The 27,746-nt window shown below is 42.7% G+C and overlaps 1 protein-coding gene across 8 annotated transcripts in view; it reads right to left on the bottom strand.

Annotated features, from left to right (window-relative positions):
• Positions 1–27,746, bottom strand: part of IQSEC1 (IQ motif and Sec7 domain ArfGEF 1) — a 348,548-nt gene that overhangs the window by 266,529 nt on the left and 54,273 nt on the right. For 6 of the 8 annotated variants that reach the window (XM_062620529.1, XM_062620436.1, XM_062620453.1 and 3 more), the window contains exon 2: positions 2,738–2,767. The exons of the other annotated variants lie outside the window; for them this stretch is intronic. In XM_062620529.1, the coding sequence (XP_062476513.1) occupies positions 2,738–2,767 (30 nt within the window). The remainder of the gene's footprint in view (positions 1–2,737; positions 2,768–27,746) is intronic. 8 annotated transcript variants of the gene reach the window in all.

The raw sequence follows: 27,746 nt of genomic DNA on the forward strand, positions 1-27,746 counted from the left end.
CAGTTTAAGAGGGAAGATGGAAGACTTGGGCTGAAAGAACATTTCCGAAGTACAGCTCTGCCTTCTGCTCGCGTTGCCTGCTAGCACAGTCACTTGTTAGCCTAATTTTAGGCCATTGCGAAAGTCTGACCTGTCTTGGAGTAACTCGAGTTCATGCTGAATAACACAATTAATTCAGTGAGCAGCCTCAAACCAGATGATATCAGTGCTCCCAGACTCATGCTGATTGCCTGCAGATAGAGAAAACACGGCGCTGATTTTCACCTCAACCCTGCAGCCTACACACAGGAGAAACATGCTCCGTGCAGCACTACTGGTTTCTATACTCACCAGGCGTGAGCAGACCCTTCCTCTGAGGTGTGGAATTGATCTGGCAGGACAAAGTGACAATATTCCACCAGTGCTGCAGCCCAGTCCCTGAGCCTGCCAGTCAAACACCACACACCCCCCTGCAATGAAACAATCCTACATGATGAAGGTGCATGCTAGGAGCAAGGGCTAGAGCTCTATCAACATTTAGCTTTTAGGCAGCACCCAAACCAGATCTGAAGTAACTGGCTTTCAGCTGGGCTCACACACTACTTAAGTATCTTAAAACACAGTCTGTAACGGGTGAACTCAACTCTTACCAGAGCACATCAGTGATGCCACACACATATGACCCTCATGTGGTCAACCAAATCCTGCCAGAGGTTCAGCATGTGCAAACAAGAATGACTATCAGAGGTTGAAATGTGACTGCAATTACAGTTCTCTCAATTCACGTGCTAATGGGCTTATTTTTGCTTTGCAGTAGTCCATCAGCATTAGTCCTTCCACAGCTTACCAGCATATTGGCAACCCTGCTGGGAGTTAAAACCCAAGGAATAAAGCACAGGCAGCTCATCACAATCAGAACTACAGCAGCTTGTGATGTTGTACAGGTCAGTTGCTATTAAAACATGCTCTCAACCTCCCCCCAAACTCAGGTCAATATCACACTTTCATTTCTCTTGTAAGAAAAATCATTTTGGATGATAGAATGATAGAACAGTTAGGGTTGGAAAGGACCTTAAGATCATCCAGTTCCAACCCCCCTGCCATGGAGAGGGACACCTCACACTAAACCATCTCACCCAAGGCTCTGTCCAACCTGGTCTTGAACACTGCCAGGGATGGAGCATTCACAACCTCCCTGGGCAACCCATTCCAGTGCCTCAGGAAAGAACTTCCTTCTTATATCCAACCTGAATGTCCCCTGTTTAAGTTTTAACCCGTTACCCCTTGTCCTGTCACTACAGTCCCTAATGAAGAGTCCCTCCCCAGCATCCCTATAGGCCTCCTTCAGACACTGGAAGGCTGCTATGAGGTCTCCATGCAGCCTTCTCTTCTCCAGGCTGAACAGCCCCAACTTTCTCAGCCTATCTTCATACAGGAGGTGATCCAGTTCCTGATCATCCTCATGGCCTCCTCTGGACTTGTTCCAACAGTTCCATGTCCTTTTTATGTTGAGGACACCAGAACTGCACACAATACTCCAGGTGAGGTCTCACAAGAGCAGAGTAGAGGGGCAGGATCACCTCCTTCGACCTGCTGGTCACGCTCCTTTTGATGCAGCCCAGGATACGGTTGCTTTCTGGGCTGCGAGCGCACTGAAGCCGGCTCATGTTCATTTTCTCATCGACCAACACCCCCAAGTCCCTCTCCTCAGGGCTGCTCTGAATCTCTTCTTGGATTACTTCCTACATGCAGATTTTTCTGCCATCAGATTGGTTATTCTGCAATTCACCTGTTTTGCAGAGAGTCTGCATACCTGTGGCTATGAACTGCATTCTTAACTCTGCAAGTGAAGGTTCTGGCTTTGTTGATGGTGGATTGTTTGTTTCTTGTTTTTAAAGCAATAAAATGCAACGCCTTGAGATGCAGAGTTCTAAAAATACCCCAAACAAGCTGCAGGGTATTATGGTGAGCCCACAGCCAGTGCCTTGGACCTTGCTATCATTGATTAACAGTCACACTCCTTAAGAATTGAGGCATCTGCTTAATTCTTGTGGTCTAATGAATGTGGAACACATCCAGATTCAAGTATGCCATTGTAACCTTTCAGTCCTGTTTAGAGCACTGTTACAAGCTCTACAGGTTTGGCTCACACAGACACGTTTTCCTACAGGTGGGCTTAAAAAGAAACCTTTGAGGTAACAAGCATAAAATACTAAAGGAGTAAGTTAAAAGCAAAGTGTCTGATAATGACATGAAATTCTCTAAATTACCTGAATCTTCCAAGGATGCCATGACTACTGTAATACTGAGCCAGCGAAGGTTCTTGCTATCAAGCGAAGCAGAGGAGACTAAAAACCTGAACAAGCACATGGACTTCTTCCCAACACAGACACTGCCCCGAAAACCAGCAGGCAGCTGGCTCCCAGCTTTGCCAATACAAATGACTACTGAGTAATCAGTTTGATTGAAAACTAGCCATAATACGCCTTTTGCAATTATCAAAACCAATATATTGAGTATTAAGCCATATTGGAGAGAGAAGCATTCAGGAAATGTTATGATGTCTATTACTGAACTTAGCCAAGGCAGAAGATTCTTTTAATGAAAATACAACTGGCATGCTAAGGAGAATCAATAAAAACCACACTGAAAAAAAAATCTGTTTCCATTTAATGCCTTTAAATAAAATTATGCTTTTAAATGCAGTATTTTCTTTGAACAAAGACATCAACACAGGAAGAATACAATGTTCACATACCTGAGGCTTCTTGAACTGTCTCCTTCAGACCTGTAAAGCAATACACAAACACTTAGGACATAATTACTTCCAGCATTTCTAAACCACATAGTCTGAAAATATTCTCCATGGCATCCTCTCCCTTTGCTTTCCAGGTAGTTTTTCTTGTTGCACTTTCCCTACTAAAGACTTTTGAACAAGAAATCAGTCTGTTGTGGTTCAGAATAAATCTTGTCAGAAGTTAAAAAACAGTTAACACTTGAAGTCCATAACTGCAATATTAAAATACGTGCTGACACCCTCTGAACCCTCAGGAAAGATCTGCTGTACACACGCAATAACAGAGACTTGTGTTCCACTGTGCAAGTGAAAAGCACCAGCCTCTGTCAGGATTCCAGAAGCAGAGAAGCTTGTACCTTTTCCTTTTGTTTTAAGCTTTTTTTCACCAAGCCCCAAACCACCCTTTCCATGTCATAATCATACAAGGGATCCAAATAAAAAGTGATCAACTCAAACTTGCGAGCTCTAGCACTTAAGTGACAATAAGCTAGCGCCAAGGTTGCCTCCTTAAAATCAAAGGCAAGGGTATTTCTTTAGGAAATAAAGAATCTTCCTTAGTATGAGAAAAAGATAAGAAAAAAGTAGAACCAGTTTCTTATTAAGATGACTCCCACCTCCAACAGTAACTTGCATATTATGCTAAAGGCAGGAGAAAAAGTTATGGCTAGTGAAAGTTTCCTAAGTCTAACACCAGAAAGCAAAGAGTACTAAAATCAAAGTTTTGGATTCTATTGTAGAAAGAGGTCCAAGAATTGATGTTTTTTTCCTCCCCACTTTTATGACATGCTCTCTCTTTTTCCTTGAGCTCAAAGAAGTCTAGATGATTTTAAATGCACAAGCTGAGAGGAAAGAGAGAAGAGTGAACGTAGTGTCTTGGCTCACGAGATACTCAGGCAGCAGGAGGAGCGCTGGAATTCAGCAGTGTAAGTGACAGAGGTGGCCAGGTGTACCTAGAGGAGGGAATCAGCTGGTCCTCCTGACAGCTAGCATCACAGACTGCTTTAAACCAGAACAGGTATCAGCAGAGTGGAAAATTCTGTTGTTCGGAGCAAAGTGAATCAAATTCTGCCTGGGAAGATGTTTCACTCTCTTGAAACTGTTATCATTGTCCTTCTACCTGAGGTGATGAAGAATCATCACTGCCCCTCACTTAAGGAAGAACAATCATTTAACAGGACATCTCACCACTGTAAAAACCCACTGTAGCATTTGGTGTGCCTGATAGTATCCACCTGTACAAAAAGCACCCTCAACCTTTTCGAGAGCTCAGACTTTGGGTGTTACTGGCATCATTATCTGTTATCATAAGGTTTAACATACTGCCTATTGAAAAGATTTTCCAAAACAATGTGGAATCCCACAAATCCTCGCCCAGAAGAGTTCTTAAATATGTAAGAGCTAACACCCTGTCAGTTCTTGTTAATGAAGACAGGATCCAAACGCAAACTGCTACTTCCAGCTGTACCACTGCATTTTATTTAAAACATTAACACATAAACATGCTCAAGACTTCAGAAGGGCTCTGCATTTCCATCCCAGCAGCATGCCCAGATAACAGCAGCGGTGTGACATCCATCCTTACTGGCCCGACCATAACAGAGGTGAGGAAAGGACTAAATTCAAGCCTCAGGCTGCAGCTGCACAAATTCTAAGCTGACCCAGTGTTAATTCCTCAGTCTCCTGTGCTTCCCTTCCCATTTTTTAAAGCCTGCCTGGTCACCTTGTTAGGTTTCTAGCTACATGTACACATTCCAATGGCCAAAACATAACTTCAGATCAGCTTTTTGTATACGATTGCCTTGCTCCTGCAAGGGCTGTGAACACGAGGACAGGAAGAGAAAGGAGCTCCTCGAGACATCCCCAGGAGTCATGGAAAAATTAATAAGTGTTTAACTGACCCCTTCCCACACTCAGTTTTCAGCAAATTGCATCTTGCAGAACACACACCTTACAACTGAAGAAGATATCAAAGGCAATTGCTTGGACTTTCAACTTTTCAAATAGAGATGGATAGTCTCAATTTTCTGCCTTCCCTCGACTGGAATAACAAAACCATCTGAACCCAGAAAATGCCTGTGAGTGCCCAAAGCATTTGGAGGTCACTAGAAGCAGCAACCAGCCTTCCTAGACCACTTTTCCATCAACTCACCGCTCCTCTCACCAAAACTCAAGTAGTATTTTAACTAAGGCAAGGAAAAGCAACAAGGCAAAGGTGGCCCTGGCTGAGCTATGTCCTGCACCAAGGCTGGACGCAACAGCATTCCCAAGCTGATCTCTGTCCAACACAGCTGATAAGGAGGGAAGAGGGACCACCATCCCTTCCTCATTTTTAGGATCCCCAAAGGTAAAAGAAGCTGCTCGATTTCACGACTGCTAAATATGCATTTTCTCAAATTAGATTTATTTATGAGTAAATCTTACTAATCTTACAAATAAGATCCATTTATAAATGAATAAGATTTACTTGACTAAATTCCAAAGAGTTATTGAGAGACTGTAAGTTTTATTCAGGGAATGAGCAATTGGTTTGCAGGGCTGAAAGAACACTCTGCTGAGGAAACACACTACTTGTAGTTTGAAATAAAGCATTAGATTTTCTTTAAGTGCCCTTTAAGTGCCAGGATTTTGGATCAATATTTTATGTTTCTGCTTACGCTGTAGCACGTGCTAGGCTCTGGATTGTTTTTTTTCTTTTTGACCCAAACAACACAATTGACACTGTCACTGCTGAAACAAGGAGAAAGGTGACAAAATTTCTGGTAATATATTCCATTATTTCTCTTAAGGTAGACTTTAAAGCAAGAAAAGGCTACAACATACAGAATATCTTCTGTGCCATTTATATATCCAAGTTACATCAGTGATGTGCAAAAAGTCATGCAACTTTCTCCAAGATTCCTCCTGCCATCTCCAGCTGGTTTCCACTATTTCATTTTGAAAAGAACTAAATATTAACTAACACAGTCCATTAAAGCACCAGTTTGTCCTCTTCCTGACCCCAGGAACTTCATTCTCAGCAGGAAATACAGTAAAACCCACCCTTAAGATTGGTGGAGTTAATAGAAGCAGAACTGACTTTGCTACTAGGCCAGAAGAAGGCACCATCATAAAACCTTGAACCAAAACCCAAACAAAACTGAACCCCCCAGTACTTAAAACCTACAGGAGACCACAAACCAGAGTGGTTATTCAGATCCTGAATGATTTTTTGGTTCCAATGAAGTACTGCCATCACCCTCCATCTGACAGTCTACAGCTGTCAAAACTGGGTATTGAAGAGAACATCTCCATTTGTGTTGCCAAAATGACTTATTATCTGCTGCTTTGAATACCCAGGAGACAGTCACCACTCTCCTATAAATATGCCAAGCAGGAAAATGACAAAGAATCTTGGCTTCCAGTTGCTGAGCTGGTTGGCTGTTTTTCAACAAAGCCCTCTTGGTGGGAGGTTGTCAGCTCAGACAGATTGAAAACCATCAACAGGAGTACCACAGGTGGGAGGAAATCTCTGCACGAGACAGAAAAGCCGCTCAAATTGGGAGCGTTAGAGCCTCCCACTGCCCACCAGCAAGGCTCCTCTTCCATCAGGTGACAGCAGGGCCTTCAGTCCCAGAAGACACAGCTTCAGAGGCACAGCTCAGCCAATGGCTCTTCAAGACTCCAAAGATTTTATAGCAGGTCTCTGGCTCACTCCAGCGGGAAGCACTCTGTTCTATTGCTCCCCCATTAAAGTAATACTAAACAGGCTCAGTCAGCTGCTTTGTTGTTTCCACATCAAGCTATACTCAGAAGTGATCAGTGCAACGTAAAGCTGCTTCCAAAAGCAGCTTCAGGACCAGCTTTGTGTCTGACTCCGGAAGAAGTCATTTTCCAGATAAAATACTGTTCACAGCCATTAGGGGCTTTTACATAGACTGATGTACACAACTACCCCTGCAACCATTCCAAGCTTAGCAGATACTTTATTTGGGCCATGAGCAGGGTTAAGGCCATGCCCTATAAAAACAGGTTCTATAGAAAACAGAAACACCCGATTTAAAACTTTGTCTAAGAGTCATGTTCAAGATGCAAACTTTTGCTTAGAAAAGCAGCCAAAAGCAGAGCTGAAATCTTACTGTAACACCCAACCAGTGGCCAGGACTTCAACACAGTTTCACAGCCACATACCTACCCATGTGGTAGGAAGCCAAGTCGTATCTGCTCACCTATGAAGAGGGACCATTGCCATTAAGGTAAAAAAAACTGGATAAGAGCCACAGTTTATAGCAGCATGCCACACTTCAGCTAAATAATCATACTGCATCTGAAATATCTTCTTGCAAGCCACATAAACTAATTTTGCTTTAGTAGACAGGTATGAGTATACAGTAACCATGTATTAAAGAGCATTCTATTTCCATCTTTTACAGAAGCAAAAGATTGAAGCAAATCCTTACAGAGCAATACCAGAATCAATACATTTGATTAAATCTTGCTTTGATTTGAGCATAGAACTTGCCTCAAGAAAGCAAACTACACCTGATACTACTTCTGTATCAGGTAATATATTAATTCTTTCAGCATTTAAAATACAGATGAACGGTTACTTTCAAGGGAAAAAGCTTCAGGGAGAATTCATTAATGGCTATATAAACATTGCTACTCATATCATGAGTAGGCATTAGCACGTTTTACTATACGGTTGCTACAGGTGTTCTGTTCTGAGCAGCACTACTACAAAGATATTGCCAGGAAGCTTCCAGCCCTATCTAAAGGCTATGAGGGCTTTCTAGGATTTGAGGGGTTTGTGTCTGCCTGATGTCGCATGCCCCTTTGCATGACAACAGATGAGCAATACTCTGTTAAGTAAAGAAACACTCCAGGAGTCTGCAAAGGGTGGCCTTGTTTGCTGCACATGGAGTTGTAGCAGGTATCTGAAGCTCACTGCACCCAGAGGCAAGCATGCCTGCCGCCTGCCTCTGCCCTCCTGCTACACTGTGTCCAGACCAGCATCAGCCCAGTGCCAGCAATGCGCAAACCAATCCGGCCACTCACACAGATGGAATGGAGATTTGCCTGTCCGAAACATGGGTTAGTTTGCAAGACTTTGAGTTTCAGACAGGGCCAGAAAAATTCTGCTGGGCTGCAGGCTCCCCAGAGAAGTGACAAAATATGAAGTAAAGCTCTGTCGAGGCAGTGGCGTTTTAACAAAGTGAGTTTCAGGACAGGAAAAATGATTTTGACACTAATTACAGCCCTTTCAGCAGGATTTCGTATGAAGGAATGAGCACTCACTGCAAAAACAAGCTCTTGGGCTGCCTGTCACAGTAGTAATAGAAAGAATAAATCAATTACAGAAGTACGATTCTGGCATTGCAATTTGATTTAATATAGAGAAAAAAATGGTCTGGCACAGCAGGAGAACCACCATTTTTGTGGATTATTTGAGAACAGCAGCATCCTAATAGTCTTATTGTCCAAATACTGCAAGGGAGTCTAGCAGCCACCGGGAATAAAGCACTTCATTCAACCCCAGAGCCCACTGGACAGGATCTCAGGCAAGCTTCTACAGAACAAAGTATCTTTCAGCAGGTTACATCCCGCAAGTCACTGGAGGCACATCAGGGGTAGGGATAAAAACACTGCTAGTAACAAAGCAAAGGGCAAACCCCTGCAAAGAGGTCTGAAGTCAGAGTAAAGCTTCCCTGCTGCAATGGCTTCACCATTTCCTTCTTCATAGGCATGCTTCCTAAATCAAAAGGGACATGGACCTGCTCGAGCTAAACCAGAGGGTGCCATGAAGACGCTGTGAGGGCTGGAGCAGCTCTGCTCTGGAGCCAGGCTGAGAGAGCTGGGCTGGGTCAGCCTGGAGAAGAGAAGGCTCCTGAAGGGGAGACCTGAGAGCAGCTCCAGTGCCTAAAAGGACTACAAGAGACCTGGAGAGGGGCTTTGGACAAGGGCCTGTAGGGACAGGCCAAGGGGAATGGCTTTAACCTGCCAGAGGGGAGACTGAGATGAGCTCTTAGGCAGAAGCTCTTCCCTGTGAGGGTGCTGAGGCGCTGGCACAGGGTGCCCAGAGAAGCTGTGGCTGCCCCATCCCTGGCAGTGTTCAAGGCCAGGTTGGACACAGGGGCTTGGAGCAAGCTCCTCTAGTGGAAGGGGTCCCTGCCCGTGGCAGGGGTTGGAGCTGGATGAACTACAAGGGCCCTTCCAACCCAACTCAGTCTGGGATTCTGTGATCTCTTCTGCCCTAAAGCCTGCAGGGATTGAGCAGGGGATGAACAGCAGTGACCAGCACCACCTAAAAACTGCCACTGAAAGTAGAACTGCAACGAGTACAGCAGAACAACAGCAGAACCGCTGCAAGCAGCAATGCTGCGGAACCTCAGAACACACTGGCAGGACTGCAGTGGCTCCTGGTAAACTCTTTCCTCCCCGCTGCTTCCCCAGCCTGGTCTCACTGATCAGAAAGCCAGGCCCTAGCTCAAAGGCTTCGTCCTAGAGGAGCCTGAGGCTGGAAACTGCTTGCTTTTCTCATCCCTCTCTCCCTCTGTACACGCATCCTCCCGGTTTTGCTTTGATCCAGCAGTTTACTCAGAAGGAAACTAGGGAGCAATAAGCTTATGAGCCTGCCTGCCTGCAGCTGAGGCACACATGGTAACACCAGGTGACACCAGCACATGGACACACATGAGAAAAGTTAACAAAATGTGGTGCCGCAGAGGCCCAGCAGTTAATGTCACAGCCGCTTCAACAGCACAGGACTGATGGGCCCAGTAATCCCTGTGAGGTTTTTATTGCATGCGTTTAGAAATACAACACTCTCTCAACAGCCCTAGATGCCTGTCTGCAGCATCCCTCATTTCAGTAGCCTCTGGCTATTACGTTAACTCCTTCAGGCATAGAGAGCTTGAAGGGAGGGAAAAGGCAGAGTTGTACCTCTTTCTTACACAGAGGGAGCTACACAAAGATAACTGAGCCATTCTTTTACACTCCAGCTTCCCCATGCCTACAAGGCCAAAGCAGGAGCCAAAATCACCAATTCAGAGCTGACTCAGACATGCAATGATAGGACCCGGCATTTATTCATGTCTACCCTGCAGCCCATGTGAAAGGAGGTACAATTTCAGGTACACGTCCTGCTCACAGAGGCTATCAGCCCCTCGGCACCTTGTGTCTGGATGTCCCAGGGAAGTGGCTGTGTACAAACCAACCGGAATCACACCTGACTGCAAGGGAACTATCACCTCCATCAGCCTGGATGGGCTCTGTAGTTGAGGGACTCCCACAGCCCAGCCTACCCCGTCAGCTTGAAAACCAGCAGAGGGTCAACATTTATGAGATATTTTGCTTTTTTCCATCCTAGGAGGACTGAGAACTTGTCCTGAGGCATTTTAGATAGTCTTTATAACTGGGAAGTGAAATCCTTCACACTAATACTGCTATCCCATTAACAAGCATGTCTGATAAATCCTTTTAAGTGAAAATAAAATGGGTGATGGAACAAAATTGCACTGCAGTAAAATCAAAGTCATTCACATGGCTGGTAGGTTTGAAGTTTGGTTCCCTCTGTTTTCTGACGGTGGGATCACAGCCCCCAAGGCAGGAAACACCCTGGTTTGCTGCATGAGGGCTAGCAGTGCCTTAGGTCCACCTCCAGCTCTTCCCCTGAAACTGTGCCTTTCCCATGCAGTTAGTGAAAATGTCATCACCAACCCCTAGTAAAGGCACACCTCACAGCACAGCCCAGCAATGGTGTTGGGAAAAACCTTTGCCCCTAAGGCAAAGGATGCTCTTCCCCAAGAGAGGGGGGTGTGTTCCAGGGATGTACAATCCAAAAGCATTTCCTAACCTCCAAGTTTCATTGTATGGAAAGGAGAATAAAAATGAATGCACTTCTCATGTCCTGCAGCAAACACTGTAAACTAAACTCAGGTTAGTTGTTTCCCTTTCCTGCTCTAGCTCTTAACCAAAACTCAATACTTGGTAGAAACAGTTTTCCAAAATGCCCTCTCCAATTTCTCATACCAGAAATCTGTATTTTACACCATATCATCTGCATCATAACAAATAGTTTCTAGTCGGGATGAATACTCTTCTTACTGCCTGTCAGATATGAATCACGAATTCCTCTGAGCTAGCACTGGTAGGTGAATAATGCAGAACTGTACCTCTAATTACTAACTATCAGTTGTACCAGCTTAGAGTTAACACCAGTTCAGTACTTGGAACAGGACAGTTTATTCTGTTACAGAACAGAAACAAAACAGAGCTATCAGTAACAGCTGACAATTCCATACTATTTGATGGAACTGTAGCTCAGCAGCATGTAAATGCATTTATAGTGGCACTTCAAGTAGCATCAGTTTGTATTTTACTCATGATATTCTTACTAGATGTACAGGTTTGTATTGTCTCTAGCAAGCGAACAGCTCTTTTCCAATACAGTGCATCAGTATCTTGTATTATTACAGTGCTTCTGCTGCCAAAGTGAGGAGACACCTTTTCCTCCACTTAATCAAGAGAAGCCCACCACAGAAGGCAGAGCCTTCCAAAGAATTCCACGAGTTACCACGGTACCAGCCTCATGCTAAGGTCTCAGGACTCTTCATCACTTCACAACACAGGGAAAGAAGTATTCTTTGATGCCATGTTTTTAAATACTGGTTTCATGTTATGATGAATGTACTGAGAGTGTTCCGTTTCATTACTCCGTGTTTCATATGCTTCAGTTCCCTGGGCACCATTCCATCCTCATGCATGCTGAGTACTCATAGCCACAAAACCCCCAGCATCAACACATTTGGACTGCAGAAAAGCAGGAAGAGCTTAGATGTGATTTCCCATCACCAAAAGTGAAAAGAGTTTCAATTCAAGTCCAAACAGTATAAAACCTAAAACTCCTATCACAACTACATACAAACTCAGTTTGGGCTGGTACTTGGACTAACGGATCTTTATTGCAGATCATGCATGAATGCACCCCATCTCCCACATGAAATCGCATAGTGAAGTTAATACAAAGGAAGCATATGATCCACCAGCTGAAAGATCCAATATCAGTTATATAAAAAGCATTTTCAGGCACCATTTCGAAAGGGAAAAGAAACATAATGACATCTAGCGCCCAATCCCCATTGCATACCATAGCAATGAAGTAGATCATTGCCAGTTCTACTGCTGGAACTGTTCCTCTGTGACCAACTCAGGGTGCTTGAGAACAGAGAATTACTGGTTTATGGCAATTCTCCCCAAGTACACTGATACAACACAGTGCAATGGAGCCTGCTGTGCTCAGGAGGAAGGAGGTGTAACAAGAAAGAGTTCTGTATTACAACACAGCATACAACTGTCTGCTTAAAAAGAAACCATGGATAAGTTTACCAGAAAGACTGGATATTAGACCCATAACCATGCACTAACCACATTCACTTTTTCACAAAGAACATAACCAATCACATTCTTTTTGTCCTATATTTTCCAATTTTTATTAAAAAAAAAAAAAATGGAACTTAGTTTTTTGCTATCTTAAGTGACAATATTCTGCAGATGCCCTCTTTTTTACTATGGCTCAACTACTATGCAGTCTTTGAGCTCCTCTTTGCACACAGTCAGGATGGAGGTCTCCCCAGATATAAGCAGTATCCTTCCATTCCAGCTCTTGGAATGCATTGCTTATGTGGCAGTGACTACCAAAGCCTCTTCAGTCCTTACAAAGGTGTTAACATAGAGACACTTCTAGTTAGCATGTAAAGATAATCATTTCTAACTGAGCCTGGACAGGAACACTGAAAGCAGCCTCTTCCTTAGACAGTAGATGCCACTTTTTGTCTGTTAAAGCTAAATTGTTAAACCCAAGTAGAAATGTCTCTCAATCCATGAGAGGCAGAAAATAGTTGTCTCCCATAGACAGCTTATGATATTCTAACATAAATACCATGAAGTGCAGCTACTGGCTCATGGTCTCTGTAAAGATCTTGCTCCATCTATGCCTGGAATTTTTACAGCCTAAGTGGCCAAGAAACTTGTGTTCCAAACTCTCAGTCATCTCTGATGAGAGATGGGTAAAAAGATCAGCTTGATTTCATTGCCCAGCCATCCCCTGGTGCACATGCTACTGTGCTGCAGGCTGGCTAGCAGTTGGGTTGAACGTGTCCTCTCCACACTCACCTTGCTCACCAAGGACACACTTTTTTAGTAACCTTCAGTAATCTCTTTGTGCTTACTGTCTGAAAACAGTTTGCAGCAATGGAATGGATACAAGCCCCACATGTTTTCACAAAAAGCAGCCCCTCCAGCCTGTGCCGAGTGCTTTCCATCAAGGTTACAGATACCATCTGGCTGCTCAGCAAGAGGCAGGGGAACACGCTTCCTCCAGCATGCAAATAAAGACCCAATCATGGCACCACCTGCATAGCCTGGGACAGCCTTCCACACCTGGATATTCAACAAAAACATTTAAATACACATAAACCTCAGCATACAGATGCAGCTACCTCAGGGCACTTTCAGCCAAGTGGAGAAATACCATGATCCTCTAAGCACAATCATCCATGTTACGGGGGGAAAGTACGGAGACATAAGTCCATCTTTTCCAGGACCACATTAATACAGCATGTATACCCAAGTAGCAGTGGTCTAAACACAAAGCAACTGAAATACTTAGTTTCTGTCTGAAGCATCTGCTGTCCATCTCAGGAAGGGGAAGCAGGAGGGCCTGTTGGAGGGCAAGTTAAGAAACCCCTCCTCCTCTTGCACCCCTGAGAAGCCTTGTGTATGTGACACGTGTGCCATCATTCCATTCCCACCAGTTACACTGCTAGCAGAGAGGCTCATCCAAAATGAGTCCCTCGGTGTGTACTACAGAGCAGGACAGAAAATGATCATTGAATAGAAAACAGCCAAGCAGAACACAGAGCAAGGAAGCTTTGATTACCAAGTTTGCTATTATCCTTTCCCGCAGCAGGTAGCAGGAAGGGTTTCATGAAATTACTGCCTCCACAACAACCCGCCAATGCACTAAAAAGGCTCTGAAGTTTCCACTTGCTTTATGTGGAGTCCAGCACCAATACCTGTCTCATGAGATTAAGCAATTAGACTCTGCAGTGAAGCCAATTTATGATCTAAGTAAGAATATTGCCAAAGAGCCATATGGAAGGGAAGGAAATATTTTGCTTTGTTAAGCAGGGGGTGCTCTTAAAGTCAGCACCAGAATAGACTTGAATCTGAAAACATAGCTGATTAAAATAGCTTTGGTTTATGATCTCTCAAAACCATTTTACCTATTTTAATTTTTCACCCCCTCCTCCCATTACAAATTACAAATTGTAATTTGTAATTGCTTATGAGAAAAACATAAATATTACAAATATTGAAGTTCCATTTGAAAACATCTCGTTCTTATTACATACATCATTTCACAAATAAGCCAATCCCCCTTTTTTCCTCCCTTACAGCTGATGCCTTTCAAACCACCTCCTATTTCCCCTCTGACCTGCACACTTGTCCACCCCTGCCATGGCTCAGGAACTTCAGATCAGCACTCACTCACGTGTTTCTTTACAGCTCAGTTAATTGAGTGACATCTTTCTAATAGCTGAGGAAATGTGTATACAGCTTAACCTTCAAAGAAATGAAGAACAGCAGAGTAAGTGTTTAATATATAACTGTACTTCAGAAATCTCCACAGAGAGCAAGTGGAAGACAAACTTCCCTGAAGAAATACAAAGTAGTATTAAGAAGCATTAGCATATCATGTTCCTCTGGACTGAATGTATCTGCAGAAGGCACGATTCTAGCTGAAATGAAGAGCAATCATAAGTGACAAGCCACAAAACAAGATTATTTGACTGCCTTTCCATTTACAGGTAAGGTCTTACAAGCAAAGAAAAACCTCTTTAAAACTGGAGTTTAACTAAGGAGTGCAACCTTTTAGAACTTAAAGCAATATGAGACTAGGCAAGTATGGCTTTTCAACAGCCAGGGGTCCCTCACAGAGGTCCTTACCTCTAATGGCACCCAAATGCTTTTTAGACAGGAAGATATCTATAGCAGAACACTTTATCAATTTAGCCTGTAAACACGTGATCATCAGCCATAAAGATTTAGAGAATGATAAAAGGGAACTTCACCTTTGACTTTTACCAAGTATTTGTATTTTCCTTCATGAAATTTTGTCTACAAAGGGTTGTTGTCGATACGCTTTTCTGACATACGCATGGATTGGTTAAAGTCTGAGTGAGGGGCCAAGGAGCCTTCAGCATGAATGAGCTATTTTCTACGCATGGAATTTGTGCCTTTAATCCTCAGGCTTTGGAGGCCATTACATCTCTACACTTCCCTTTCATATCAGACAAGCTCTCACTGTGCTTATTATATAAGGAGCAAGAACAAGCAGTAAAACTTACAGGGACATAGCTGGCATCAACCTTCCATCCCAGGAATTCATTAAGTCGTTGATCCCACTGTAATTACAAATGAAAATCCAGCATCTGAAATCTCCCCATGCAATTTAAACCGAAGTATTTTATGGGTAAAATTTCAGTGTAAACTACACTTCAGTCTACTTCAAGAGAGGCATCTACACACTAAATGCCACACACAGATTATTAGAAGGCCAAGTGATTTGTCCTTAAACTGGAAAAGTTACCTTTGAAAGCGGTGCTTTTAGGGCACTAACTAGATTTCACACTAAGATGCAAGACAAGAATTAAAGCCTTAACACATTTAACCTCAGGATTAACCTCCCAGCCTACAAGGGCAGTATTTGGGATGATGCCAAAGATGAAGACAACCTGAAACATCTGGAGACCTAAAACTTGCTCCCAGTGAACTTGACGTGGCTTCTGCTGGGAAGAGAAATGTCACCATCAAGGCAGGAGCTGTCTGACTTTCCAGATTGTTTCTGGTAGACAATCATTCTTTGCTAAGTAACCATGTTAATCTGCCCCTGAAGTCAGCCTGACTACAGTAGCCACTGCCTGGGCTCTGCTGCCATTGCTATAACCCACTTCTCCAACTATGATTAAATCAGAAAAACTGAAGAGATGAAGGCAAAAACAAGTATATATTTTAGCACTACAAATCATCAGACAGAAGGCATAAACAATGGAATTTAAGTCTTAAATTTGATCTCATTTACTCAGCTAAATCTTTAGAAGCACTGTGATTTGTAAGTACCAAGCCTTTGCATGCAGAAATGAAAATAAAATGCCCTACTATAAGAGAAAATCCCACAGACAGGATTCCTGGCTTCTTTGTAGATGCCTGGAAGCCTCCGTTTCAATTGTAACGGCTGTACTTACCGCTAATGGTTTTCTTGCTGTTAGTCACATTCCATCTGTCCCAGAACCTGCAGTGGTTATTGGCTGAGCCATCCCCAGTATAAAATGCCCTTCCTTGGGTAACCCTGAGGTCACAATTTCTTGGCATTAGTTTGGTACTGGAAGGAGCAGCATAGCCGTTCTTGCCTTCCGAAAAATGCCTTACAAGAAATTCTGCTGGCATTTTGTTTGCTTGAGTTTTGGGGTTATTTTGGTTTGGTTTTATTTTAGGGGGTTTTGTGGGGTTTGGGTTTGTTTGGCTGTTTGGGTTTTCTTTCTTTTTCCTTAAGATCAGCCCCCCACATGCAAGCTTCAGTACAATTATAACTTTCAGGGAGAGTTTTAACAACTAATCCATTCAGCTTTCGGAAGCATTACCTCAAATACCTTCTTTATCCTCTGCAAGTGTTACTCAAGCACCCCCTGAGAGATGCCAGTACTATCAACTTTGCCTGCTTTGCCCTCAGTTCACTCTTCGGTATTTCCAGTTGCTTCTTGACACTGAAGCATTGTAGTTTTTGTTTAGATCAAAACACTCTCCAACAGCTCCTACTGACCTAGACACAACCTTTAGAGTCTTTAGAGGTTTTCTTGCTGGGGGTTTGAGATCTTTCTTGGTTACTCTTGCTTTTAAATCCTCACAGCATTACAAAACTAAATGACATGTTGTGTCATTGTTCACAGGAATATGTTTCCATCCTGATCTTTGGTAGCATTCTGCTTCAAGTGACAGCAGATCATGGATACATCTATTTGCCAGTAGTAAGAGCATGTTCACCAGGACTTCATTAATCATTACCTTATCAAGTAGGTGCACACGGATATGGGCCCATCTGCCCCACCACAGCTACAGCAATTTAGCAGCCCCAGACTTGCATTCCTGTTTGTTCCACTGCCAAAGCAAGCAGAGGGCAGGGTCTAGAAGAAGGCAGATTTAGCTGCTAGCTGATGTAACAACACTGCATCTTTCCTACCTATTCCTTTGGGAGAGAGATGGAAGCCCATTTTACATGGCAAGGCAGGCCATTCCCACAGTGACATTCTCAGTATTATTTTTACTTCCAATCCATTTCATCTCAGCATTTTCACTGCTTAAAAGCTCATTCCAGAGCTCTGCAGCTGCAGGATGCTGACACCTCAGTATTGCACAATGGAAGGTACCGCAGCAGAGGTCTCTGTCCTCCTCACTATCCTTCTTCACCTTCTTTTGCCCTTGTGATGAAATTATGTGAAGATTCCCACTGCTTCCCTACTGCTGGGGAGGCCAGGTGACCTCTGGACCACTTCCCACAGTTTCCTGCAACAAAGCCTGACTGTGCTTACGTTCCAAAATGCTCTACCTCCTTCCTTTTGATTTATGGACATGCACTCAAGGTCTTTGCTCTGTATTTCCAGCCCCAAGTATCATCTCTGGGGCTGGAAATTATACCCAGTATTGTTCCTTTGCTGCCACTTTATAGCCTCTTGTTGCTCTGCGATGTGCAGCATTGATGTTGTTTACTCAGCAAACCCACATACTCTACTCTGGTTAGAGCACACTGGTACAAAAGAGTTTTCAAAGGGAAAAATGGGGGTGGGAGTGAGAAAGAGCAGACCTATAACCAACCTCAGCCATATAACAGCAAATTTTAGCTCTTATAGTGCTTATTTGGCTTGGTGCCTTACGTTCAAAATATGATAATGTGGTTTTATTTGGCTGTTGTCACAGAAGACTATAAACAAATGAATTTATTTTTAGCAGTGCTTGAGCTGCTTGCAAAATTTAAATAAAGCCCCACGAGTGCTACTGGCACAAGCAAATGCTACGATACCATTTGTCTGGCACTCAATACATTAACGGCTTAACCGTGCTTTGTCTTCTGGGGGTCAACACTCAAAACATGTAAGAAAGTTATTATCTTCAACGTTGTAAACCAGCACAAGTTTATCTGCAATAGGGGTAGAACTGGGGGAAAAGTATCCTTTCCGATGCTCATCCATCAACAGTCCATTTCTGTTGTACCCCGTCATTATAAAAGCAGTAATATTCCACGCAGGGAAAGAGCTACACTCAGTGATCACACATTGATGATACTCCAGAGGCTTATGACATACATACTGAAATTTAAGATCCCTTTTCTTTTATGATAAATCAACTGTTCCTATGTTGTGGTTTAACCCTAGAGGAAAAACCACTTCAGTTTATGAAACAATTTGGGTGGATCACTGCTACCTGGCACAAAGAGTTCCCAAATCAACCTTGCCTGATAGAAAGCAGCTCTTCTGGATAATGGTTCCAAAGCCCCAGCCCAGTCTGCAATTACAGTTAGTGCAGATGTGGTGTTTGCTCACTGCTGAGCAGAGGCCAAGGAAAGCACAGATACACACATCTGTTTCCATGCTGTACAAAGTTTTTGTGCTGCAAGTGGTTGTTTAGACAGTCCTTCACAATTCCAGATCAACTCAAGTGTCACAGAACTAAAACAGTATCATTTCAATTCCTTCTTTAGATAACAGCCAGCTTTTCATGTTTTAGGCATCCATGCATTTGTATGGCAGCAAACTGCCTGCAAAAGCAGAAAAGTGGAGAGACAGCAGGACATAGGATATGTTTGGGTATTACAAATCTGTCCTGCTCATTGTATAGGCATAATCTATAAATATCCTAGATATTATATTATAATAGAAGATTTATATATATATATATATATACACACACACATAGCATCTATCTAAGTTTGGCCATGATTAAGAGGTGTAATTCCTACACAACCACAGCAGTATCAACTTTAACTAACTAGTGCAAGAGACAACAGCAGCAAGGGCATGGTGATTCCTATGGCAACATCAGCACAAAATGTACCAGGTCTACTGAAAACACTTGGTTTTTCCTTGGGTAACTGAAGGCTTTTCCGCTGTGTCCCCATTGTTACAATTATTTGAGCTATAATGAGAACACAGTTAGGAGGTGTGCCCATTAGCAGTGGATTCTTTTCTTTTTTAACATAAAAGTATATAGTATACAAAGAAGTTTATAAGTTTCTTCAAAAGAGAGACAAATATTCAAGTATAATTAATAGCATGTCAAACCCTATGGGATAGAATTTAGAGGACATCTCGTCCTTGCAACTTCCGTACAGAAGAGTGCACAATGTACAGATTTAGACCTTAGTAGGTTCATCTTTTCATCTTACTAACACTGTTCACTTCTGGTAAGGAGGCTGAGGTTGGAAATAGCATTGCTAACCCCTGGCTCAGAAGCAGGCTGGTGAATTTGATACACTTGGCTGGGAATGCTGCACCCAGCCTACAAGCCAGTATTTACTATGAATGTGCCTTGAATTGCAGAGATAGTTTTCCCTTCCTGCTAACATCCTTTCATCATTCATCATAATGTGCTCCCTGGGAAGGCAAAAGGGATGGAGATCTGCATTGCCATGTCATCCTGCCTCAGAAAAAATAAGCAATCCATGCCACTTGTCACTGGGCTATTTTTGTTGCCGCTATCTGCACCAAACTGCACAGGGCTGGATGTCCTGGGCATTGTGCTCATTTCACTATTAATTTACATTGATTTTTTTTATCCCCCAGTTAGCCATGTGGTGCTTTTATCTGGCCTACAATCTGAGTTTCAATATCCTCAGGGTAAGTGCACAGTTACTGTAACAGTGCCTTGCAAATTCAGCATTAAGCTTGTCCAAAGATGACACTAATTCAACATAACTACAGATCATCTTATTGCACACCGTTGTCAGCAGAACTTCTTATTGTTTGAATTTTCCAAGAAAAGTCAAAAATATCCCAGCCTGGTTTGTGTTGGATGGGCCCTTAAAGCTCACCCAGTTCCAACCCTTACCACAGGCAGGGACCCCTTCCACTAGAGCAGCTTGCTCCAAGCCCCTGTGTCCAACCTGGCCATGAACACTGCCAGGGATGGGGCAGCCACAGCTTCTCTGGGCACCCTGTGCCAGCGCCTCAGCACCCTCCCAGGGAAGAGCTTCTGCCTAAGAGCTCATCTCAGTCTCCCCTCGGGCAGGTTAAAGCCATTCCCCTTGGCCTGTCCCTGCAGGCCCTTGTCCCAAGCCCCTCTCCAGCTTTCCTGCAGCCCCTTTAGGCACTGGAGCTGCCCTAAGGTCTCCCCTTCAGGAGCCTTCTCTTCTCCAGGCTGACCCAGCCCGGCTCTCTCAGCCTGGCTCTAGAGAACGGCTGCTCCAGCCTTCAGAACATCAACTGAGCAGTTATTACTAGAGGAACAGCATCTTCTGAATTCTGTTGGTCTGACCATCAGTGAAGCATTAACTGCTTATTCAGGAGGCCTGCTCTTGACTAATACAGGACCTTTGTTATAAGATTATGTGAACCAGACCAACCATTTGTTTTATGAGACAACTTTAGCTCAGCCACTATGCTACAGCAAAAAAGTATTAATTTGTCTCCTCTTTTATCACAGAATCATAGAACAGTCTAGTTTGTGTTGGGAGGGATTTCCAAAGTTCACCTAGTCCAAGCCCCAGCAATAAGCAGGGACATCTTCAAATAGATGAGGTTGCCCAGATCTACACAAGTTTTCCGAATGCAAAGTCAGTACAGCACTGGCCCTAACCCACTTCCTGCTCACGTCAGCCATGTCATTCAACTCCTGGAAGAGGTCTAATCAACACTAACATTTTAAGTGAGTGAGTTCAGTCTTTGGCAGTAGTACCAAAACTAACTCTGCAGGTAAACTGCTATAGAAAGCCTTGGCTTAGTACTTCAAAATGCATGCCTATCAACCCCAACTCATTGATTTTCCATACCTCTTAACTGCAACACATGTATTTCAGACTCCTTTCTTGATGTTGAGGCACCACAGTAAATATAGGTCTTTTTCTAGCAAGATGAAGGCTGCTACTTCAATTAGATGATAGACACTGATTTTGCCCCAAATGTTTTTTTCCCACTGTCAGGCACAGCTTATATTTATGTATCTTCAACAGATCAGCTAGTTTGGCTTTTCTTGCCCACAGACCACCTCTAACTGGTCTCTGTCCTGCCACAGAGAGCACTGCGGTGTGAGCCCTGCCTAGGGGAGAGAGCTCCTGTATTTGCTCATTGTCACTCATTTCTACAGGGCAGATGTGTCAGAAGCACAAAGAGCAAGGATGTTACAATTAGGAACCCAATAATTGACTCCTCCACTTCAAACAACTTCATACCACCATTTTTCCAAGTGGTACCAAACTTGTCTCACTTACTAGAGATTCATTACTTCCTGGGATATTACGCATGGACATTTCCATATCTGATCTAGTGGAAGGTGTTCCTGTCCATGGCAGGGGCTTGGAACTGGATGAGCTTTAAGGTCCCTTCCCACCCAAACCAGTCTGGGATTCTATGATTCTATGTGGAAGTGTTGAACCTGCTCACCTTCTCTCTTTGTAATCAGTGGAAGGTTAAAAGGTAATTACTAGACATAGTAAGTCTCAGTTCCAGGTTCAACCGAGACTCTTTAAACTGCAATGTATTAGACATCATTACAGATCATCTCCATTTCTCAAGTCTGGGTTATGTTTACTGAAGCTACTTCAGATTTATATGAAGAGATGAGATCATTTAAGTAAGATGCTTATAAAAAGATACAGTCTTATTTTCAAATATGTCTCAATGACTTCAATACATATATTCCATTCTTTAAGTCCTCCCTCTTTATAAACTTTTACCATATAGCACTCACAAAACAATTCCAAGTCATTCCAACTCAATTTCAGTTCCAAGACTCTACAGCATGATTTTCTTTTCATCTGCTCCCGCACTTGTTACAAGTATTTACAGCATATAGAAAGGAAAGGATGTGGTAGGTTCCTGTAGGCAGATGGAAAAACATGATGTGTACTTGTTGTCATTTGTGAATTTAATAGTTTGAGTGCTGATTTTCTGTACTCTTACAAAAGATGGTCTTGCAATACACACCTACAGTATTATTAAGTTGGATGATTTCATTCTTGACATTTAAACTTCCTGCTTATAAGAGTAGAAGTGTTTTTAGTTGTTTCTAGTAAGTTAACTGAGAGTGGCACGCAATGGCTAAGCATATATGAAACGAGGACCACATGGCAGTGCTTTCAGACCTTATTCATAACATTATTCATAGGCAAATAACTCAATGAAATTAGCACATACCAGTGGTGACAAGGCATAATTTTGTTCGTCAACCATGTCAAGGGTAGTACAGGTCATTACACTGACGTCTGCTGGTCTTTTCTGCTTTCAATTAAATGCGCATAAATGAATCTCAATGCATACCAATGGCTTGTTCAATTCTAACATTTATAATAGTGTTAATTGCTTTTACCCTAAAGAGAAAGCAGTAAGAGGATTGTGTTCATCACTAGTTGTTGTGTAGTAACAATACTATAGAATGTATTTCAAAAAGAGGCAAGATACTGTACGAAGTGTTGATCCTGAATTCACAGTATTCACAGATTCATTTTTCCTTTCATGCAAGCAGTAATATGAACAAATTAATACCCAGCCAGTGGATCACATCCCTCTCACACACCCGCTTGTGTTTCTCTTCTATTTGTTATTTAGATGCCAAATTAAAAATCACAAACTACTTAAAGTTAAAGGAAACCACAAAAAGAATATCCTAGAGACAGAAGAGCCTGCAGACGCCACGGTGACTCAAGTCCAGAACTAGGCTAGGACTGCAAGAAGTGCATTGGGGAAGGGGTTAAGCCATATTTCTACTCCTCTGACCTCCAACTCCTATGTAAGAAGTCACAAATTCTACTTTTATTCTAAAAACATCTGACTGAGCTTGAACGCATTTTCTCTGTGAAAATGCGTGTAGGTGAATGTTGTCAAGACAGAGGCAGTACAAGCTGGCTACATCTGGATCCCAACACAGATCCCAGCAGTTTGTACATCCTGCCTTCTCTGTCATTCCTGTGTCCCAAAAAGATGCACAAGAGCAAAAAAAAATGCCTAATTTTACTTCTGTAGCAGTGAGTTATATTTTATCACTCGTGATACGTTAACCTGAATGAATTTGCAATATTCCATAAGTACCAAACAATAATAGTTACAGACTACACAACTATGGGTAGCACTTCCATATTACCTCATTACAGAACCACTAACTTTAATACACATCTGCCCAGAATGGATCTTCATGCTCTCAGAATTACACTGCGAGAAAGCAGCACCGATTGCTTGGGGACTAAGTGCAGTGCCTTCAAAATGCAGGAACAGACGTTTATACACCCAGTTGTCTTTTTCAAAGGGGGACTAGAAGGAGCTTGTAATACACCTCAGTTCTTCAGATTCACATTTCATTTGGCTACTTGAGGAGCAGTCACAATTTCCACAGGCCTGGTGCCCAGCCTGATAAACATCCTAATAAATCCAGAAGTCATTGGAGACAAAAACCTTTTCCACAAGAAGTGGAAAGTAGCGCTTCTTCCACAAAAGCACTAGTTTTGAGAACAGTTCCATGAAGGAGGCATTCTGTTAGGTGTTTGTGTGTCACAGCACTGCTGGGGCTTCTTTAGAGACAGTTAGAGGTAACTAAAACTGAAAGTATTGGTCTTTTCCACTGTAAAGTGTTACTGACGATGACCAGAAAGTATGGGAAATGAAGAACATTTTTAACCTACACCTACATACACTGAAGCCACAGCATATTTAGTTTCTAAAGCTGTCACTATTTCTTAATACCCCAATTTTAGCCATGCAGAAATCTTACTATCTCTCACTACAGAAACTACTTCAGTCACACAAACTACTCACCTACCCAGCAACTGCCCAGTTGTTGTTCAGCTCTACTGCACTACTGTGTTTTTTCATTTCGGTATTTAGGCTATTTATTTGCAGACATTAGAATAAGCCTGCCTTTGAACCTCTCATGCTAAAGCAGTGATTTTATAACAGTTATCGAAGTTACACTGAAGAACCACTTTTTCTTTCACCAATGCAAAAAGCTTATGCTCATTATAACTCACAAAGCAGCTGAACTACGCAGGCAAGAGCAATGTAGGTCAAAGAACAGCAAAAATCTGTCCATTTTCATTATCCTGTATGTTACAGAAATTACATCCCCAGACACTATAGCAAATACTATTTTGTAAACTCATTTCTTTGCCTTTCTCATCAGCTTTGCTTTTTCCACTCACAGGAATTGCAGATCCATGATTCTGAAACACATTTGGAAGCCAGCCCATTAAATCTCATTCTTTAAATGCCCATTTGAGACTAATCTTTGCACTGTTGACAAACCATCACGACCATTTCATCCGAAGTATGGTTGCTCCAGCACGGCTCAAATCGCAGCAGAGAAATTCTCCCAGATATCTAACACAAAGGCTAGAAAAACATCCTAAAACATGCCCTGAATCAACTGCCCAAAGCACAACGTGGCAAATGACCCATCTAGAAACTCTGACATGGTTTCTGTGTATTCTGTGAATAACTGCTCTGAAAACAGTTAACAGGAAAAGGTACACCTATGCCACCTGGATATGCTTTACACCATCAGGTTTGTTGTACATACAGATGCGCTCTGAGACACACTATGTACTGCTCATCTCTGCCAAAAAAAATCATCTTTGATTTAGATTAACTTTGTTCTTTTCATGGGAGGAGTTGTTTAGTCCAGTGATTTAGCTCAGTAAAATAATAGGGCAGTGAAATAATTTTAATCAAGTATTGCCCTACAGAGTAAAATACATCCAGCTGAAAGAAAACCAAAGTTAATTTCTGTGTAACAGGACTATCACTTTTGCCAGCATAAACTTAATGAAAGCCTTTTGCTTCATCAGGAAAGAAAACACATTTTTCTGGGCACTTAGAGCTAAACCCACCACTTGGAAAAGAACTGGGCATATGTTTGAATGTACTTTGCGTTTTCTTGAGGAAGTTTATTTTAGAGAGGACATCTCAGATCACAACCTTATTTTTGATGCTTCCAGACAAGTTCCTTAATATTCCATTATTCCTTATGATAACGATACCAAAAGAAATCAGCACTTGCATTTGACTCATCCTTGTAGAGAAGCCAAAAGCACACCAAAGCCAAGCACTTGAACTCAAATTTTCAAGTTCAGGAAGGTCAGGGTGTTCCAAGTCCACCTTGAATCTGAGTAAAAAGGGTTCAGAATAACCCTTATGGAAGTGCCACTGAAGTCACCCTGGGAGTGCTTTCCCTGAAATAACATACTCAACTCTTCTGCAGTGATGCCAAAGACAGACTGAGGGTGAGGTCTGCAGAAACACTCTTGAATGTGCATTTTCAGAAGTGTAACCAAGTCGGATTTCACATATGCAAGACAACCTAAATTGTAAAGGGGTCACCAGGTGCCAGGGGCTCTGTACAGCAGACACAGCTGACTCAGGACAGCATCACACAGACAGTGACCTCAGTCTGCTGCTGTACTGACTTAGAATGTATTGCTGCAATGAAGCAGCACCAGCTTCTACCTAACAAAGGTCTTTTGCTGTGTTAACACCACTACGGAAGCACAGACAGGTCTGACCAGCATTAACAGCTGCAGCTCTGCAGAACACTGGAGATGAACAATCCCTTCCCCAAAGTGTGCTCAGGTATGGGAACAGGCTGCTCAGGGCAGTGCTGGAGTCACCATTGGAAGTGTTCACACGCCCTGGAGATGAGGCCCTCAGTGCCATGGATTAGTGGTGGCCTTGGCAGTGCTGGAGAGCGGTTGGACTTGATGAGCTTAAGGGTGTTTTCCAAACTGGTTGATTTTATTCTAAGAGCTATTTAGAATTTAAAGGTCTTTGCTTTGCACAGCGCTTCTCTAGTGTGTGTTCCTACCCCAGCCTCTGGAGTTCTCCCAAGCTTGTAGAACACTCGCTGAGCATCATTCCAGCAAGGTCCACCAGGACTACCTGGTTATGGGTGATAACACCAGCTACCAACTGATCACTTCCAACTGGCAGCTTCAGCAGTAGGTTAACTTCAAATCTCTGAACTGGAAATCATCAGCTGGCAGTCCCTGGGTCACACAGGAGGCTTTTTCTTGAGTACAGACATAAGTTTTCATTCTTCAATTCACCAACACAGGTCATGGGGAGTTTATATAAAGCTTTTTATTACAGCATGCTAGTCTTGCCACTCTGGGACAAGAAATGCTCTCTCTTCCACAGCTGATTTCCTAAGCTAGAGCAGCAAACTGAGACAGATAAAGGCAAGTAAGCAGCATTAACTGTAAGATAATGACTAGTCAAAATCCTTATTTATTCTGCCAGCTCTCATTATTTAAATACACTCATTTTAAAATATTTAATTTGGAATTGAAGGGGGTCACAATGAAAGGACAAAAGTGATCTTGGTAACAAAAGTCAATATACAGAAGTACCATTAACAACACATTGCACCACACCAATGACAAGAAAATATCTCTCTCTCTCATTTCCTGGAAGTTTGACATTTTTCTCAGTACCTAAGCCCACAGGATCCACAGGGTCCCTGGGCAAATGCAACTGAAATGAAGTCAAGACAACGAAATAAACCTAAATACCACCACAACGGTGACCCTAGCAGGCAGGAAGAACATCTTTCATTTGCCTACATATATGTTTGTGAGGTTACATTTATACCTGTGTAAGATTTAGGGCAGTCAATAGAAAAGCAGCTAGTAAGATTATCATTACCAAAACAGTGAACAACAGGAGCAAGCCTGAGGTTTCATTTCTTGGTTTCTTTGCATCCATAACATTTTAACAACTATAAATCTCCCATTAAATACCATCCATAGACTAGCACTAACTGCAAAACCTTCTGGACTTATAGAGAACTTTCTCAGATGACTGGATCTTCAGATTCCATACTCCAAATCTTGTTTACAACTAATCTTTAGTTCAGTTCACTGGTAAATATAAGCAGAAACTTCCTCCAAATGTTCAAATTAAGCAAGGTTTAAACATAGCCTGAACAACATTTTGGCAACCTTACAAACACGATTTAACAATCACACATGGCCTGAAGAACACACAACTAGAGCTAATATTAATGAACAACCTCCAGAGAGAGCCTAGACTGCTGCGTGTCATCAGCTGAATCTCAGTTTACAGTTAAAGAATGGTCCTAATGAAAGAGCCAGCCCAGCCATTCAGAGCCCTCAGCTAGTGTGAGTTATAAATTAGCTCTACTGAAATCAAACTGAGAAATATCATGTGGCACTACTCATAGGAAGAGCACAGCAGAGACATGCCCCATCCCTGGCAGTGCTCAAGGCCAGGTTGGACACAGGGGCTTGGAGCAAGCTGCTCTAGTGGAAGGGGTCCCCTGTCTGTGATAAGGGGCTGGAGCTGGATGAGCTTTAGGGTCCCTTCAACACAAACCAGGCTGGGATTCCATGACATTCAGCTACCACGGAATCCTGCAGCTAAACACATAAGAGCAAAATACTGCAACTGAAGAGGCAAAAAGGCTTTTAACTAAGAGCCACTGAGCAGCACTGTAAGGTCATGATACGGCTGCCTGCAGCAGCTCAGTGCTTACAGGACTCCTGAAAGAGCCAGGAGTTTTCTTGTGGTTGGTTTTACACTCCAATTAGTGCCACATTGAAAACCAGCTTTGCTGGACTCCTACATAAGCCTAGAGGGAACAGCCTGGCTGCTGGTTTTGATTCAGCTTTGCTCTGTAGCCAAAGAAGTCCCTTATATAATATCTATACCATGCTATTTATCTC

The sequence above is a fragment of the Pezoporus occidentalis genome, unplaced genomic scaffold (assembly GCF_034315485.1).
Source record: "Pezoporus occidentalis ecotype Australia unplaced genomic scaffold, CSIRO_AGI_Poc_V1 ctg106, whole genome shotgun sequence".
NCBI lineage: Eukaryota > Metazoa > Chordata > Aves > Psittaciformes > Psittacidae > Pezoporus > Pezoporus occidentalis.